At 45.7% G+C, this 16923-nt stretch overlaps 1 protein-coding gene across 3 annotated transcripts in view; it reads left to right on the top strand.

The window, feature by feature from the left end:
• ASAP1 (ArfGAP with SH3 domain, ankyrin repeat and PH domain 1) overlaps nucleotides 1-16923 on the top strand; it is a 338316-nt gene that overhangs the window by 301613 nt on the left and 19780 nt on the right. For 2 of the 3 annotated variants that reach the window (XM_058668479.1, XM_058668480.1), the window contains exons 23-25: nucleotides 3135-3242; nucleotides 5026-5254; nucleotides 15399-15569. In XM_058668479.1, coding sequence (XP_058524462.1) covers nucleotides 3135-3242; nucleotides 5026-5254; nucleotides 15399-15569 — 508 coding nt within the window. The remainder of the gene's footprint in view (nucleotides 1-3134; nucleotides 3243-5025; nucleotides 5255-15398; nucleotides 15570-16923) is intronic. The other variant, XM_058668481.1, reaches the window with a different exon arrangement.

Here is a 16923-nt window from a genome sequence, read left to right on the forward strand (position 1 = left end):
GAAGGCAGTCTTTTGAAGTAATCCAGTCATACAAAAAAAAAAAAAAAAAAAAAGAACACCAGCATCATCACCACAAAGCAAAGCAAGGATTTAAAAGAACAAAGCCCACAGGACACCATTAAGTGTGTACAGATTCTCACCATGGGTATTCCATAAGGAGAAAGGACCATGAAAGGCATAGAAAACCTATTCCATCAAGTGGTTGCTGAAAATCCTCCAACATCCACTTCCAGAAAGCCTAAGGGACCACTAATACATCCTCTGTGAGGCATAAACAAGACAGAATTCTAAAAACGGCAAGAACAAAGATGTCACTTATAAGGAAATCCTCATTCAATTAAAAGCAGACATCTCTACTGAAACTTCACAGGCCAGTAGACAATAGGATGAAAGGAAGAAATTAGAACTCCAACCAAGAATACTGTACACAGTGAAGCTATCCTTCAAAACCAAAATGAAAATAAAAACTTTCCAGGACAAGCAAAATAGAAGGAGTTCATCCTCACTGGACTGACCCTGCCAGACATGCTTATAGGCCTCAGACATTAGAAGTGAAGCAATAATAAGCCATCATAGGAATACACACAAGTACAGAAGAGTAAGGAGAAAGCTAATGCTCCTTTTTTATTTTTCCTTTTTCTAGATTTGATTTGCTAGTAAGGGTTTTTTTTACCTGTGTTAATTAGGACTATAGTTCTATTTTTTTCTTAGAACCATCAGATTTTCCTAGCAGCATAATATTAGTCTTTGGAAATGAATTGGGAAGCATTTGATTCTTCTCTGTTTTCCCGAAGAACCTATGATTGTACAATTGTTTATTCTCTGAATCTTTAGGAGTCTTCCCCCGTGACACTATTTAGGCCATTAGTTATGTTTGGGGGAAGATTTTTGTAACTGAATTTAATTTCTTAGTACATATGTAGGTATTAAAAGAATCTGTGTAGCCATGTCTAAGCATGCACTTTGAAAAATATATGTATTTCACATGAGTTTCTAAAACTGTCGGCATGAAATTGTGGCCCATCCTTTCAAAATGAGCAGAGCAGGCACTTAGCCCAGTGATGAGGCCTGCTGCAGCACAGCAGCGCACCTGGCTTTGGCTTTTGGGCCCCGCTCCTGACTCCAGCTTCCTCCTGGAGCAGACCCTGAGATGCCACCAGTGATGGCTCACGTAACTGGGTGCCCCCCACGTGGGGGGCCTAGCTTGCCTTTCCCAGCTCCGGCTCCAGTCCTTGCGAGCATCTGAGGGAGTACACAGCAGATGGAGGCATTTTCTCTCCTATTTTCTGTGTGTCTCTCTTAAATAAATAAAAGGTCTTTTGTAACTTTTAAGATTCATTTATTTTATTGGAAAATCAAATCTACAGAGAGAAGAAGAAACAAAAGAAAAAGATCTTCCATCTGCTGGCTCACTGCTCAAGTGGCCGCAATGGCCAGAGCCAAGCCAGTCTGAAGCCAGGAGCCTTGAGCCTCCTGCCTGCCTCCCATGCAGGTGCAGGCTCCCAACGTGCTGGGCCATCCTCGACTGCCTTCCCAGGCACAAGCAGTGAGCTCAAAGGGAAGTGGAGCATGCAGGACACAAACTGGCACCTACATGGGATCCTGGTGCATGCAAGGCATGGACCCCAGCCAATAGGCTACTGCACCAGGCCCTTTTTAACTTTTTTTAAACTTTTTTTTTTAAGTTAATCTCTTAAGAAACTGAGAGTAGAGCAGTGATTACCAGGGTACGAGGGCTGTGGAAAATGGGGAGAGGTTAGTCCTTGAGTATTAGATTGGAGGAGCAAGTTTTGTTGTTTCATAGCAGGATAATTTTTGTTTATAGTAAAGTATGTTACAAAACAGCTAGGAGAAAATCCTCAATGTTACCACCACAAAGAGATGGTAGATGTTTGGAATGACATGCTGAGTATCCTAATTTGATTGTCGGATAGTGTACACATGTGTCCAACACCACATTGTGCCCTGTAGATATGTGTTTATAATTAGATGTCAATCCATACAGTGTTCAGCAAACTGCTGTCCTATCCAACTCCCATCCTTTCATGCATACTTCTGTTTGTGACCGTGTAGACTCTTGCTTTGTGACTATGTGATTCTCCCAACCACAGAAAGAGCAGGGTAGGAAAGAGAAGTTAGATTTCTTTGCGTTTCTGCTGAGTACCTAGTTCCAGGCCTGAAGATTGTGCTTATAAAATATATGTAATTTAAAAACAGAGTGACAAAGAGATCGCTCTTCCATCTACTGGTACACCTCCCAAATGACCACAAGAAGCAGGGCTGGACAGACACCGTCCATCAAGAGTGGCAGAGCTGTAGCTGATGACTGCTGCTTCCCAGGCCCAGTAGCTACAAGCCAGATCAGGGGCAGGGCAGCGGACATTCCAACATCAGCACTCTAAGATGGGATGCAGGTTCCCAAAGAGCGACTTACCTCACTGTACCACAATATTCACCCCCCTTTTTTAATCTTAAAAGAATCCTTTATGGGGCCAGCATTGTGGTATATCAGGTTAAGCCACCACCTGTGATGTTGGCATCACAGTGGGCACTGATTCAGGTTCAAGCTGCTCCACTTCCAGTCCCGCTCTGCGCTAAAGCACCTAGGAAAAGCAGCCCAAGTTCTTAGACGCCTGTACCCACATGAAAGACCAAGACGAAACTCCTGGCTCCTAGCTTTGGGCCTTTTAGAGAGTGAACCACTGATATCTATCTAGTTAGCTGTATCTGTGCAACTCTGCCTTTTGAATAAATAAATATTTTAAAACATAAGAAAAAGAATCTTTTGAGACAGTTGCCCCTGCTGTTAAAGGCCTGCCTCTTAAATGGTGTAACTTATTTTCCAACTACAGATCTGTAGTGCTCAGGCCCATTTTAAACATTATAAGAAAGTTTTATTTTTGGAGGGAAATCAGAATGAAGTTATTAAAATAAAGAAGTCTGTGCCTGTAGTTCTTTGCAGTTACTCTTAGCCCAGGCGTGTAGCCGTTCAGCTGGTCTGGTCAGTGATTGCCTACAGTGCAGCTACTGATGAGTCGTTAAAAATCGAGAATGCTGCAGGAGGGTTTGCACTGGGTTTGATCATTTTGAGGTGTTCTGGCATTTAAACGATGTACACCTGCTGTTGCTTGCAGCTTTTCCAGGCTAAGTCTGGAAAAATCAATCCACACGTCCATGTGGAATATGAATGGAATCTTCGACAGGAGGAGATGGATGAAAGTGATGATGATCTGGACGACAAAGTGAGTGGAAACGATCGCCCCTGGTTGTTCTGCACTCCGGGATAAAGATCCTTTGGGGGAGGAGAGAGGGGCTGGGGCGATTGGTTTTGGTAGCAGGACCGTTTTCACTGCTGAGTCTTTAGTCCTTGTTGGCTACCCAATAGCAGCTGTTACCCAGGACTGTCCAAAGAAACAACTCATAGGATAGAGAAATTTTGTTTTTAAGGAATTGGCACAGTGGTGGAGTCTGATAATCCCAGTCTCAGGATAGTTTCAGCTAATCTGGCTCCTCTTTGAAATCTTCCATTTTTTTCCCCTCAAACCCCCCAATTAACTGTATGAGGCCTACTTAAGTTGGGGTGAGTTGTTCTCTTTACTCAAAACATAGTAGCAATTGCATCTGAAAACTGCCTTTCAGCATGATCAGGGTGGTGATGGACCACACACTTGGACCCTATAGCCTAGCTAAGTTGATGCGTGATGTGTAAGACTGGCCTTCAAAGTAAATCATTAATTAAGGAGATCGCTTATTGAGTACTAAGTGTGGACTAGCCACTTGTCCTGTCTCAGCTCATCTTCACTGTAAGCTATAAGGGGCATTGCTATTGTTCCCATTTTACGGAAGACAGAAGTTAACGTACAGTAAGAGCTTGCTTAGCAGCTTACCTGGGGAGTGAGAGCCATCGGAGACAGTCCTGGGGAGCAAACCCAGTTCTCCATAGGCAGTTCTTAACTCTGTCTTAAATGTGTCTTTAGTAAATATATATTGGGCAGTTCCTCTGTGTAGGACATAAGGAATGGTCAGATGAGAAGGTTCTAAAAAGATTCACTATTTTTAAGAGACTTATTGAGAAACCAAAGTCAGAGGGAAGTTTCTTTGCCAAAGACATGGGGAAGAATCCATCCTTGTAGGGAGCAGGAGCAGCGCATGCCCAGACCAGGGGTGACAGTACATCCTGGCTGACGGAGGAAAGGGGAGAGAGGTGCCAGTGGGAGATGTATTCGCCTGGCTGGCTGGCTGGCTGGCTGGCGGAGGGGAGGCAGGAGGCTGCCCCATGAAATCTGACAGGACAGCTCAGGAAGAGCCTGATGGACCTGGTGGAGCCTCTTGGCTTCTGTCCAGACTGTCAGAACCCAAGAGAGGAGCCAGTGTCCACCAGCTCTGGCTGTAGTTTGAGAAACAGGCCCAGACAACAAGTGCTGCAGTGGCAGCCCTGAGCGCCTGCCATAGGGCTGGGCCCGAGAGGCATCTGCAGGGGATCTGTGCAGGGCCCAGGGGCTCCAGCTGACCCTGCAGTTTCTAACTTGGCCAGCTGACCGGGTACTGATGCCATCACAACATGTGCTTAGCTCAGCAACACCCCACAGGCTGTTCAGATTATCTTGGAATCCAAGGGGTTGGGTTGAATTCATAGATCTGTGAGGCCTCAGAATGTAGGTGGCAGTCAAGCCTTGGGTGAGCTACATCTAAGAGGATATGAAATGAGGAGAGAGGTGAAGATTGAGAACTTAAATATTAAATGCTTGAACTGCTGAAGTGTTGATGAAATTGTGCAGGAAAAACTGCCTGCTAACTAGAGGTTAGATCTATGACCTTGCACTGTGCTTTTGAGTACTGCTGCAGATCCCCGACCCGTGTTTGAACAGTGTGATTGCTAGTAATGATGAGCAGTAGCAGTGGCTGACCTCATACAGCACGGAGAGCCACAGAAGCCTGGTGACCACCTGAGCCCTCCCTGCAGAAGTCGCCACTAAGCCTTAGGCACCCCTTGGTTATTATGTCACCCACTCTTATCTCTGCCAGCCAAGTCCTGTCAAGAAAGAGCGCTCACCCAGGCCACAGAGCTTCTGCCACTCCTCCAGCCTTTCCCCACAGGACAAGCTGACACTGCCTGGCTTCAGCACTCCACGGGACAAACAGCGGCTCTCCTACGGAGCCTTCACCAACCAGATCTTCATGTCCACGAGCACAGACTCGCCCACATCACCAACTGCAGAGGCGCCCCCTCTGCCTCCCAGAAACGCCGGGAAAGGTACGGGCTTCGAGGGCTTTGGGGCTCCATCCTCAGAGCTGGTGGTCTGCCCAGCTTTGAGGTAAGGACTGCATGGTGTATTCAATACAGCTTGAAATAGGGACCTTGCTATTTGCCACAAACCAGCAGAAGGACCCGGTGTGTACATGAGCACTCTTGTGCATCACCTTGTGTTAGCCTCACAACAGAACCTTTTTGCAGAAGGGGCAACTAAGTTCAAAAAGGGAAAGTGACTTGCCCAAGGTCACGAAGCTAGTGTGTAGGATTGAGATTCAACCCAATGTCTGTATGGCTCTAGGTTGGTGCCAGTTCCATAGTTTTAATAATATAGGATGAAATTTTAGTGCTGGTTTTAAAAAAAAAGTTTCTTGTCTGCACTTAGATACCTCTCCCCTGAGGAGGATTGTTGTTTTGCTAGCAGCAGTTAATAGTAACGCACTTAGGTGAGATGTTGCCCAGAATGTCAGGGGTATTGTACTTCTGGCATCAAGCATAGAAGAGGACTGTGGTTTAGAGATCGGGCAGAATAACCTGCCTAAAGTTGTCTGTTACTGGGATTGCAATCCAGGTTTTTTGTGAACAGCGTGCCCATTCCTGTACTCTGTAATGAAGATTGCTCTTCCACGAGGCACTGCCTGGGGAAGACTTAGCCAAAGAGGGTGGTTATTGCTGTGTGTGCTTCGTGGGGCTAATACTTCAGACTAATGGGCCTTTTCCCTGCACCTTCTTTCTTGTCCTTTATGCCCTGTCCACAGCTCACAAAAACGGTGGGCTCCCACCTCTACAGGGTCACATGGAGGCACATAAATGACAACATTAAAGGTCACACCAGCCAGGCAGATAATTGACAGGTAGCCGGAACTGTGGCTTTACCAGTGAACCCGAGCCGGGTTCTGCATGTGTGCTCAGTTCAGACCCACCACAGGTTTCAAGCGCCTCTCCCATACAATGCTGTGCCTATGTGAATCACACTGGGGCTATTTTCTGAGAAATGTAAGCTTTATTCAGAACAGTGTTTTATCAGAACTGATTCTCCATTGAAATGGTGTTATCAATGGGAGCTGTGTTCTTAGAGAGGAGACCCCAAATGTCCCCATAGATCACAAGCAATGGAGAAATTGAAGATAAAAAGTGACCTTGGCAGTAGCGCACATATGATCCCGAGGGTTTACCCACTGGCAGCGTCTTCCCATTGCATCTGTGATGCTGTAGTGTGCTGCTGCACAGGCGTAGTACAGCAGGGTTGTGATGGAGCTCCCCTATGGGTTGGAAGAACCCCCATCCCAAGAGCAGTGACTGAAAGAGCAGTGTGAGACCGTCAGGCCAAGAAGATGGTGGAAGGAGTAGCTGCAATGTCCCGTGTTCTGTGACTGTGGCCACCAGCGACCTGACAGATGTGGCCTGCACCTGCTGAGACCCTCCGTTCCCACTGAGACTCTTGACAGTGGTTCTCAGGCCAAGGGACCCCTCACCTTTCATCACCCTCCGCTGTAACTTTATCTTGAGAGGCCACAGAACCTCATAAAATACTCCATCTGACCCAGTGCCAAGTGCCTCTCTCCTGCCTTAAATAAATTCTGACCAGCTCTTTACCCAAGACCCAGCATACAAAGACTAAATTTATTTAGTAACCCAGCTGCTGCAACAAGTGCTGAGAGACTTGGCCATAGCAACTGTGGTCAGCTAAGGATAGACTGCTCTGCCCACTCCTCCTGCCAAAAAAACAAAAAAAAAAATCTTCCCTACAAAAATAAGAGGGTTCTTTTGGCTGTTCATAGCTGGACATCAGGTTTGCAGAGTCGTCTATCCACCAGGGAGGCGTAAGGGACACAGCCTCCCCAGGATTTCCTTAAGAGATTTGAAATGTAAGATCTAGTGCAGCTCCCAAGGCCTTACATTGGAAACACTGATAATGTTTAGAATGGAGCTCTTAGAAGACATTGTTAAAGGTCAGCTGATGCTGTGTGCAGAGATAATTCTTCTCTGTTTTGTGGTCCCTGCTCTTTTTTTCATTCTGTCCTGTTCACTGGTAGGAGCATTTGCATGAAAACAAGGCTGTCTTGAATCTGTCCTCCGGGCCGCTCCTTCTCCAGGGCAAGATGAGCAGAGGTCTTTCATTAGCGGCAGGAACCATTTCCACAACTGGATCTCAGGCTCTGCAGCATGGCAGCTTCCGGCTGCCGTGTCTCCCCAACAAACAGTAGGAAGAATTCTTCTGACCCAGCCCAGGCGAGAGGATTTTTAAGAAACCCCAGCTGCCTTATCAAAATTCAGGAAGTTTTAACCTAAATGCTGTCAAGCAAAGCCCCCTTGTGCCTGAGTGTCCCACACCAGTCAGTCTCAGAAGAATCCAGCAATTCAAAATCCAAAGTTCACTATCCTAGCCTCTACAAAAATATTTTGCTGCCTAACACTTCTTTAGATGGATGATCCAGAAAGATTAAATCAAAGCTCTGAAATTAGTGCAAGTAGCACATGTGGCTGCCTTGTGATTAGCAGTCCCCAGCCTGCTCTTTTTTTTAAGATTGATTTATTGATTGATTGATTTGAAACTCAGCTACACAGAGAAAGAAAGAGCTCTTCTATCTGCTGGTTCACTTCCCAAATAGTGGTAACAGCCAGGATTGGGCCAGCCTGAAGCCAGGAGCCAGGAGTCTTCTCCCAATTTCTCACGTGGGTTCAGACACCCAACACTTGGTCATCTTCCACTACCTTCCCAGGCACATTAGCCAGGAGCTGGATCACTAGTGGAATAGTGGGACATGCACCTGTCCATATGGAATGCCAGCATGACAAGCATCATCTCTATCCGCTTTGCTGCAGTGCCAGTCCCCAAGCCCCTTCTTTATTAACACTAGAAATTCTTCAGATTGGCCAAGATCAGTTTTTTATCTTTAAGGTAAAAATAATGCTGTGGATCTCAAATGTTTTTTTTTCTCTCTTGGAAGAATACTGAAAAGACTAACAGCTTGTGGTACATTATAAATAGGGAAACTGAGCCTTCAGATCACATGGGATGATGAAATGGGCCTTCAGGCTTGTCAAATGACATCTAGTGTCTGCTTTTCCGTTTTGATGAAGATGGCACATCTCTATCTTGCCTGCCTTATGGAACTGTCTTAAGGATCTAACAAGCAGTGTGAGGGGGCGGTCAAAATGTTGTGGAGAACAGAATTAGAAGACAAGTTTGTTTAGGTGCGAAAAGATTTTGAAACCCATGCTATTTTTTCTGTCATTCACATTTTCCATGTCCACACAATGCTATAATACTTTTCCCACAAAAAAAGGTGCTTAAAAACAATGTTTATGATTGGTCACTTTATTTGATTTCACTGTTTCTAAATAATGTTAACCTATAAACTGACTTTTGCCCCATTGCAGATCTTCAAAAATTTGTACCTGACATGGAGTCACTAGTTCACATGTAATTTTTGTGGGGATTAAATGAGAAAGGTTTCACTAGCATCTACGTCTTAGTGTTCCCTGGAGATAACTACTGCGGACATCGATTGCACTACAACTCCCCAGCTTTTAAAAACAAATCGTTTGGAAGCAGGGGCTAGAGTAGGGTCACCCAAGACTGCTGAATTCACAAGAGCTGTAAATAGCGAGACCCAGCACTTGGTAGGTCCCTTACTCAGCTGAAGAATTTGCTAGGTAAATGAATGATAAATCTAATTCCAACAAGCTGATTCAGTGTATTTAAAAGAACTAACTTTGCATGCTTTTGAATATACAAATGGCCAATACACCGTTTACAAGTTATTCCCATCTATTCATGAAATCAGGACCCTGGACTCAGACATAATATAGCCCCTCTGAGTGGTATGCCCAGACCTGTAACTGTTAACCCCACATTGTATATCTTCAGACTTCCTTCCACAAACAGGCTCTGACTCTGGTCTGATAAACCTAGTAGACAAGTTTGCATAAGAGCAGCATAATGCCTGGTGTTCTTAGTGGATACTTGAAGGCTCAGTGCCTTTCAGAACATCCAGCCACATGCTACCCTTGCCGTAAGTCTCAGTGAAGTGACTGACTGCACTTATCAAAGAGTATAATTTGAGAGTAATAGCTATCTAAGATCAGTCTGTGTCAAAGCCAACTGTGGCTCCTTAGGCAGTGGGGATCCCAGGTAAAACTTCTTAGGCTTCACTGTTATCTCCTCCCAAGGAGCTTTGCCTGGTGTCCCAAGAAAGGCTATGACTGCATACACGTATGGGCTAATACAGCCCCTATACTTGTCTCATTTTAACATTTAGCTGATTTTGCTGAGTTTAAGGGTCATTATCTGAACACAAGGATTGTGTACTTTGCTTAGAAGAGGTGAAATAATGTTTGTGAGGTGACTGGTGCATAGCAAGCAGTCAGCAAACACAAGTTTGTGTGATCCCCCTGCACACATCCGTTTCAGCAAAGACTAGGTCTTGGGAGTACATAGGCCAGTGGAGAGGTAGCCCCTTAGAGAGCTGGCTCGGCTGAGGAGAGGACACAGTGGACTGTGCCACTGGGCTGGCAGAATGCACAGAACGGATGCAGCTTGCAGCTCTGTGGAGCTCATGGGAACTGCAGCTCACTCCCTCCCAGCTCCAAGACAGCTCTTAAGAGCAAGGGCCATAGCTGTGTGGACATCCGTGGCACTGTGGGTAGGGTGCTCATTGTTGCCCGTCAGAAACGTAAACAACAGAAAGCATCCGTGAGAGCATGTTCCAGAACCAGGTGGCCAAGTCGTGAGGGGGCACTCAAAAAGCCACACTGGATGCCCCAGGATGCGACTGTATAGGCTTGCTCAAAAAGTGTCTACTGAGTATTTGCCCAGTTATTGCCCAAACACAGCTGCATACATGTCTTAAACACCTTTACTCCAGCTCTCCTGGGAAGCCGTGGGGTAACTGAAAAGGGCAGAAAGGAGAATGTAGAGCAGGAATGGTGTCCTGCCACCAGGGAGAGGCGCCTGGAAAGGATTCAGACTCCCTTGGGCAGTGCTTTCCTGTCAGCAGTGGTGTTCATGTGGTGGTGACTTCATGGTGTCATTCTGTGACTCAGTGTACAGCTGTGGCACCAGCTGTTGGCCTGGGTCCATGTTGGGTTTATGTTTTACTATAGGAGGTTTTTGTGTAGTTTTGGCTTTTTTTTTAAATCAGTTTCCCTCAGTCTTTTTTCAGGCATTGCACATGCAACCCCTAAGCCTGGCCCAGAGTATCTGCGACTTTTGCTCAGGAGTGACCAGGTTCGGGCTCTCTAGCTAGACTGCCTGGCCACCAGCATGTGGCAAGGGAGAGCACAGGGTGTGTGAGTTACAGAGCTGAAGCTGAGCCTCTTGATTGTGATACCTCCAGTTAGCACAGAGACCTAAAGACAAATGAAAGTGGCCAGCCATAGCACTGCTGTACATGGGGGCCAGCCGGCCTGTGCTGACCGCAGTAGTGTTCAGCCCACTCCACTCTGGCTCAGGGTGCCTCTCTTTCCTCTGCTATGGAGAGTTCCTTCCTTTGACACTCAGTCCTTCTCTGTAACTATCCAGTGCTGTGTCTTCGTGTGCTTTTTAAAACAATTAACATACACTTTCCACTCCCTCAAGCTGTGTATTGTGCATGCCTGTAAGTCAGTTACGCGGCAAGAGTGAATGCAAGTGCTGTGTTGTGCAGCGTGGTGCCACTGGCATCATTAGCATACGGCACTCCTGAAGATTGCCGAGGGCTAGATAAGCATCCACACCACACGAAAAGAGAAAAGCATGTGAGGAAATTCTTATTTTTCATTAGTTTAATTTAGTCATTGCACAATGTATGTACATATTTCAAATGTTTTACCTAATGAATCTGTACAATTTTTTATTAGTTAAAAACACACATGGAAAGAAATCCGTTAGGCAATTATAATGAAGATTTTCATTTGTGTTGCCTACGGTTTTTCAGACGTAACCTGTACAGCAGGTTGGAATATATAAATTGGACAAGTTTTGCAAAAACTGTTAATGTTTCAAACTATCTTTCAGATCTTTTGTTGTTGTTGTTGTTCTTTTGAAATGTAAGACTTAAGATAATTTTCCAAACCATCTTCCAGGTCTTGCTCTTTTTCCCATTTATGGTTTCAAAGCTGTGTTTCTCTGGGTTTTCTCCTTCATTGGTGTACAAGAACATTACAAAAACATGCCTCATGACTTAGGCTATGAGTTATTTCTCTAGATGTGCACTAAGTGCCCAGAATGTGCCAGGTACTGGCACCAGCAGGTGCAGAATGAAAGGTAGCTTGAACTCTGCTGTGAGGAAGAGGGCATCTCATGCTGTGGAGCCTGGGCAGGGCTGAGTGCCAGGAGGGAGAAGCGGGGCACAGAAGGGTTCTGCGTGAGGCTGTGTTGAGGAGGCAGTGTGGAGAGAGAGCTCAGCTATGGCTCTGAATGTTCTCAACAGAGAGGACGTGATGCCATGCTGAGAAAGAAAAGCAGGCTGTTGTCCATGCAGAGGAAGCAAAGCAACCTTGAGCCAGCAGTAGAGGGGCCAGCCGGACTCAGGCACCCTCTCCCTGTGATGGGCCAGGTTTCTAACCTCTCTCTGGGCCCTGAGGCTTAGATCATAATGATAGACATAATATTTTACAAGGTAAATTGCAGAGGATGTGTTTAAACATTCCTTAGGTTTGGGACAGGTGTGTGCGGCTCAGTAAATGGTAGCTCTAGCTCTAGAAAACCCGGAACGAGAGGGAGAGCTGAAATCCATACTGGTTAGGATTTGAGGAGTGGATGTTTGGGGTTATATTTAGATGCAAGTGAATCATTCTCCAGAACATTTCGGGGGCTGAATAAAGAGAGATCTTGATTCTGTTCAGTGACATTTTCCCATACTCCTCTGTAGTCTGCACATACATTGTTTTCCCATAAGGTTGCTTTAGTGAACAGGGGAAAGTGTCAAAGACAGTTGCAGCTGAATCACTGGGCCCAGGCGTGTGGAGCAAGGGCAAGTCACCTCTGAGTGTGCCTCCCCGTTGACCAGTCCTGCCTGCTGCCACTCTCCAGAACTGCTTCCTCCTGGCTGAGCCAGCGCTTAGCTTTGTTTGCCATAAAACATGCCCTCTCTAGTGCTTTAAGGAATGCCTGCCAATTTCATGAGTTTTCTAAACTCTTTAAATCTTAGTAAATAAGTCTGCTTTCCTGAGACATAATGCATTTTTCAGCCTTAATTCATGTCCTGCCAACGAAGATTCTGTGGCATCTTCCTCTCTGTAGCTTCTGTTCAGTAAAGTAGGTACATGTGTGTATTTCCCAAATGCAAAATTACTTTATAATATTGACTACTCCTTTTCTCTTAACACTCTTCCTTCCAGCTTTTCCCCCTCCCCAGACTTTGATTCATCGATGGAGATACACTGCCTTTCTTGGAAATCATTAGCCTTTACAGTAGAAGTCGAGGCGGGTGTTTGACCTAACTGTTACGGCACCAGTATCCCATATCGCAGTGCCTGAGTTTGATTCCCAGTTTGGGTTCCTGCTAATACAGACCCTGTGAGGCAGTGGTGGTGATTGAGTACCCGAGTCCCCACTACCCTTATGGAAGACTTGCTTGAATTTCTGGCTTCCAACTTTGCAAGGATTTGGGAATAAGCCAGGAGGTTGGAATCGGCATCTCAATCCCTCCTTCTCTTTCCCCCACCTCTCTCCCTGCACTCCCCCCCAAATAAACAAACAGCAGTTTGTTGGAGGTATAAGTTTATTTGTTCCTGTACACATACATGCTTACTATACCTTGGGCCAGAGAAAATTTTGGCCCTAATGAGAGTTTCAGTGTAGTGGGAAAGTCAGGCGGGAAGACGCACATGGCAAGCCTGTCCTCAATAATAGCCAGGAAGGCAGGTGTGTAGCACTAACCCTGCTTCGGAACCCATGGCCACAGCATCCCTGAGACCACAATCACATCTTGTTCTGTGCATGTTGCCTTTCGCAGATTTTAAAGATATATTTCATTTTTATTGGAAAGTCAGATATACGGACAGGAAGAGAGACAGAGAGGAAGATCTTGTGTACAGTGATTCACTCCCCAAGCGGCTGCAACAGCTGGCCGGAGTTGAGCCAATCGGAGCCAGGAGCCTTTCCTGGGTCTCTACGCGGGTGCAGGGTCTCAAGGCCTTGGACCGTCCTCTGCTGTTTTCCCAGGCCACGAGCAGAGAGCTGGAAGGGAAGTGGAGCCGCCAGGATTAGGATAGGCCCCAGCGTGTGTAAGGTGAGGAGTTTAGCCGCTAGGCTACCTCACTGGGCCCCTTTGGCAGCATTTGTTTCCAGACAGGTGCGCTGCATCAGAAAGTCCCTAGGTGGCGATAAAGACGGACTCGCTAGAGAATCTCCCCATTTATTATCTATTACCCATGTATTTCCAAGAGGAAAATTACACTTCCTGAAACTGAACGCTTGTGGTCCTTTTCATCTTCCTGGGTGCCAAGTGCAGGAAACGCTGCTCTGGCCTTCAGGAATGAGCATCACCATTTGCTGGGATGACTACCCTGAAATATTTAGACACCTGTCTTGTCCCACTTGTGTCCTTGCACACTGTGTTACCTTGATCACACCAAGCCGCCTCTTTCTGGGTTGTAAAGTAGCAGCAATAATACCTAAGCCCACAGAAGTCCTAGGGTGGTAAGGAAAGCCAAGAGGAATAACATGTGCAAATTTATACAAGAGCAAGGCCATAGGAACAATCATCTTATTGTTAGAAAGAAAGAATAGTTCCAGTGCCTTGGATTACATAGGCTTTCATCATGTGTCATGTCAGGAGGACAAACAACAACTTCTATGCCAGTACTCCCTTAATCCTAAAGTGGAGTGTGTTTCTAGTAAAACTAACAGTATTTATTGCCAAGACTAACCTGTCTTTGAGAAATAATGGTTTCGGTCAGTGTTGGCAGCAATTAGCAATTAACAGTGGAAACTTATGTCGCCCAGGAAGGAGGCCAGCAGTAATTGAGCTTTTCTTTTAATACACAGAACGTAGAAAGCTCTTTTGGAGTCTTTCTGGAACATCAGGTATCTACTATTCGGTGTTAAACATTGGGTGTGGCAGTGTCCTTAGCTTTTTGTTTGTTTCTTTCCCTTTTTCTTTCCCACTCCCTAAATGTTTGCAGAAGCAAGTTGTCCACAAATCTGGTGCCAACATACCCCTGGTGTAATATTCCATAAAGAAATGCTTTTCAGTGTGCCCAGCAGCATGTTTGACCACTGTATAGTGTCACTTCAAATGGGAAAACAAAAAAAGCCCCAAGAACACATGTCCTACTCCCATAGCTGCTTTTAAAAACAAGATTCAGGTTTTTGTTTTGTTTTTGTTTTCTTAAAAAAAATTCAAAATGTCAACTTTTGCAGTAATGTTTTTTTGTGTGTATGTGAAATATCACTATCATTACTGCTACCTACCTGATCTTTGTTACTGGAGGAAGTTGAATCCTTTAAAAATATATACAGAGAGAAATAAATGTCTAATTTATATAATTTGTCCAGGCTTCCTATGCATTAGGTGGTTTATGATTTTTAGAATAATTTAGTACTGCAAAACTATTTTTGGATTTTTCCTTTCTTTACAGGTAACTCTTCACACTAGGTCCTTCACTATTTAGAAAAGTTTTTGTTTTTTCATTTTAGAAAAACTTCAGGCAGTTTATTCAAAGAGTTGTGGAGAGAAAAGTCCTATTCTGTGAACCTTTGCCTGCCCCAAGCTGTGGCCGTGGGAGGTGTAGCTTGTTCAGTGCTCGCTCTTTCTCTCTTGGTTGTGCTGGTACTGCTGTGAGGCTCCTTCCTCAGTAGATTTTGTGATGATTCCAGTGAGTTGTCAGCTTAAAATGTGTATGTGTTTTCTTTCCCCCATTGTACCTAAGTGATGATCTAAACCCATTAGCATTCTGTGTTGACCAGCATTTTGTGTCGTCCAAGCACACACTCAAATTCCCTTCATTGTAATTTGCCTTTTTTTTTTTTAAGCCAACATTTTCTTAAAACCTCGTATTTGTGAGCTGTTGGATTGATGGACTTGGCCTTGTCCAGCCGTTGACATTTGTCTCTGTGTGTTGTACCACATTTTAATGTCTGGAAGTAATTGCGTGCTGGTTGTTCTGTGTCTGACACTGGGATTAACCTTGCTGCCCCCATTCGATTTCCTTCCAGGTCCAACTGGCCCACCTTCAACACTCCCTCTAAGCACCCAGACCTCTAGTGGCAGCTCCACCCTATCCAAGAAGAGGCCTCCTCCCCCACCACCCGGACACAAGAGAACCCTGTCTGACCCTCCCAGCCCACTACCTCATGGGCCCCCAAACAAAGGCGCAGTTCCTTGGGGTAAGTTACCCAAAGTCAGGGCCAAAGCTGCCCAGGGCCAGGCAGTGCATGGGACTCCACTGGGCAGTGGATAATAGCACATGCAGGCAATGAGCAGACCACACACATCTTGGATGAGGACTCTGATGCTTGTAATTAGACTACCTCTGAAGGCCCAAGAAATGATGTGAAGTATACTTAGAGCCATTGAAAGCTATCCACAGTTTGTAAGGTGCTGGACTTCCCTAAATCTCATTCAGTCAGAAAAGCAACTCTCTGTGGCGGATGTTGTCAGTCTTATTTACCAATAAGGACACAGGCTCAGAAAAGCCGAGTGATCTATTCTTGCAACAGCCAGAAGATCTTATAAAACCAGGTCATGGTTACCCTTCTCTCCCAAACACCCATGAAAGCCATCCCACTGAGCTTCTGCTGTGGCCTGCCGGAGCCTGGGTAGCCTCCAGGAGCCAGTGTGGCCTGAGCAGGAGTCTGTGCGATCGAGGCCTTGGCCCCCATCCCCTCTGACGCGACTATGCCCTCCCCACAGATCTTCCCTCATTTCGTGGGTACCCCCTCCTGTCTCTCCTGAGGGCCTTCCGCTTGCTGGCATACAATGAAAACCTGCTTCCCTTTTATCCTTCCTGTGTCTATGTGGATGTTTGTCTCCCTGGCCCACCGCCTTCTCTCTTCCTTACTCATCTTCACACCATTTCCTCCGGGCCTCTGGTCCCCACTGAGAAGGTATTTGGGTACTGCGTCTCCCCACTGTCAGTGCCGTGACAGCAGAAACTTTGTCTGTCTTGTTCTAGCATGTGTTTGCAGAGCCTGGAATTGTGCCCAGCACACAACTGTTCAGTAAACACTTGTGAATAAGTAAACTTACCAAGAGTCAGCTAGTTTAATCTCTTCCATGACGTTGATCGCAAATGGCTCATTTCTACCTGCAAGGAGCATAATTTCCATCTTTACTGCTAGCTGTCAGCAGTTCCTGGGTCACCCTATCACAACTGATTTGCCTGGAATTGTTGATGAAACAATGTGCTGTTTTGCGTGGCTCATCAATTCCAAAGAGTTTCACGGCAGGAATTTTTTTTTTTTCCTGTTTCATTGTGCTTAACATTCTGTTAGGTAATTCAGCTAAATGCTTGTAAAGACCGCCAAAAAGCCTCTGCCAACTGTTCTGAATTTTTGGAGGAAAAAAAAAACATACTGTCCACTTGCAGGTTGGCACACCTGTCCACCACCTAGCCCAAATGCCACAGCGAGGGTGTGGGTGGGTGGCTGTGCACATGGGAGATGTGTCGGAGTATTTAGCTGTTCACTCGTTGATTCAGCTCATGTTGGAACCCACCTGTGTTGAGTGCTTGGGCGTTCT

Source organism: Ochotona princeps, chromosome 9 (genome assembly GCF_030435755.1).
Source record: "Ochotona princeps isolate mOchPri1 chromosome 9, mOchPri1.hap1, whole genome shotgun sequence".
NCBI lineage: Eukaryota > Metazoa > Chordata > Mammalia > Lagomorpha > Ochotonidae > Ochotona > Ochotona princeps.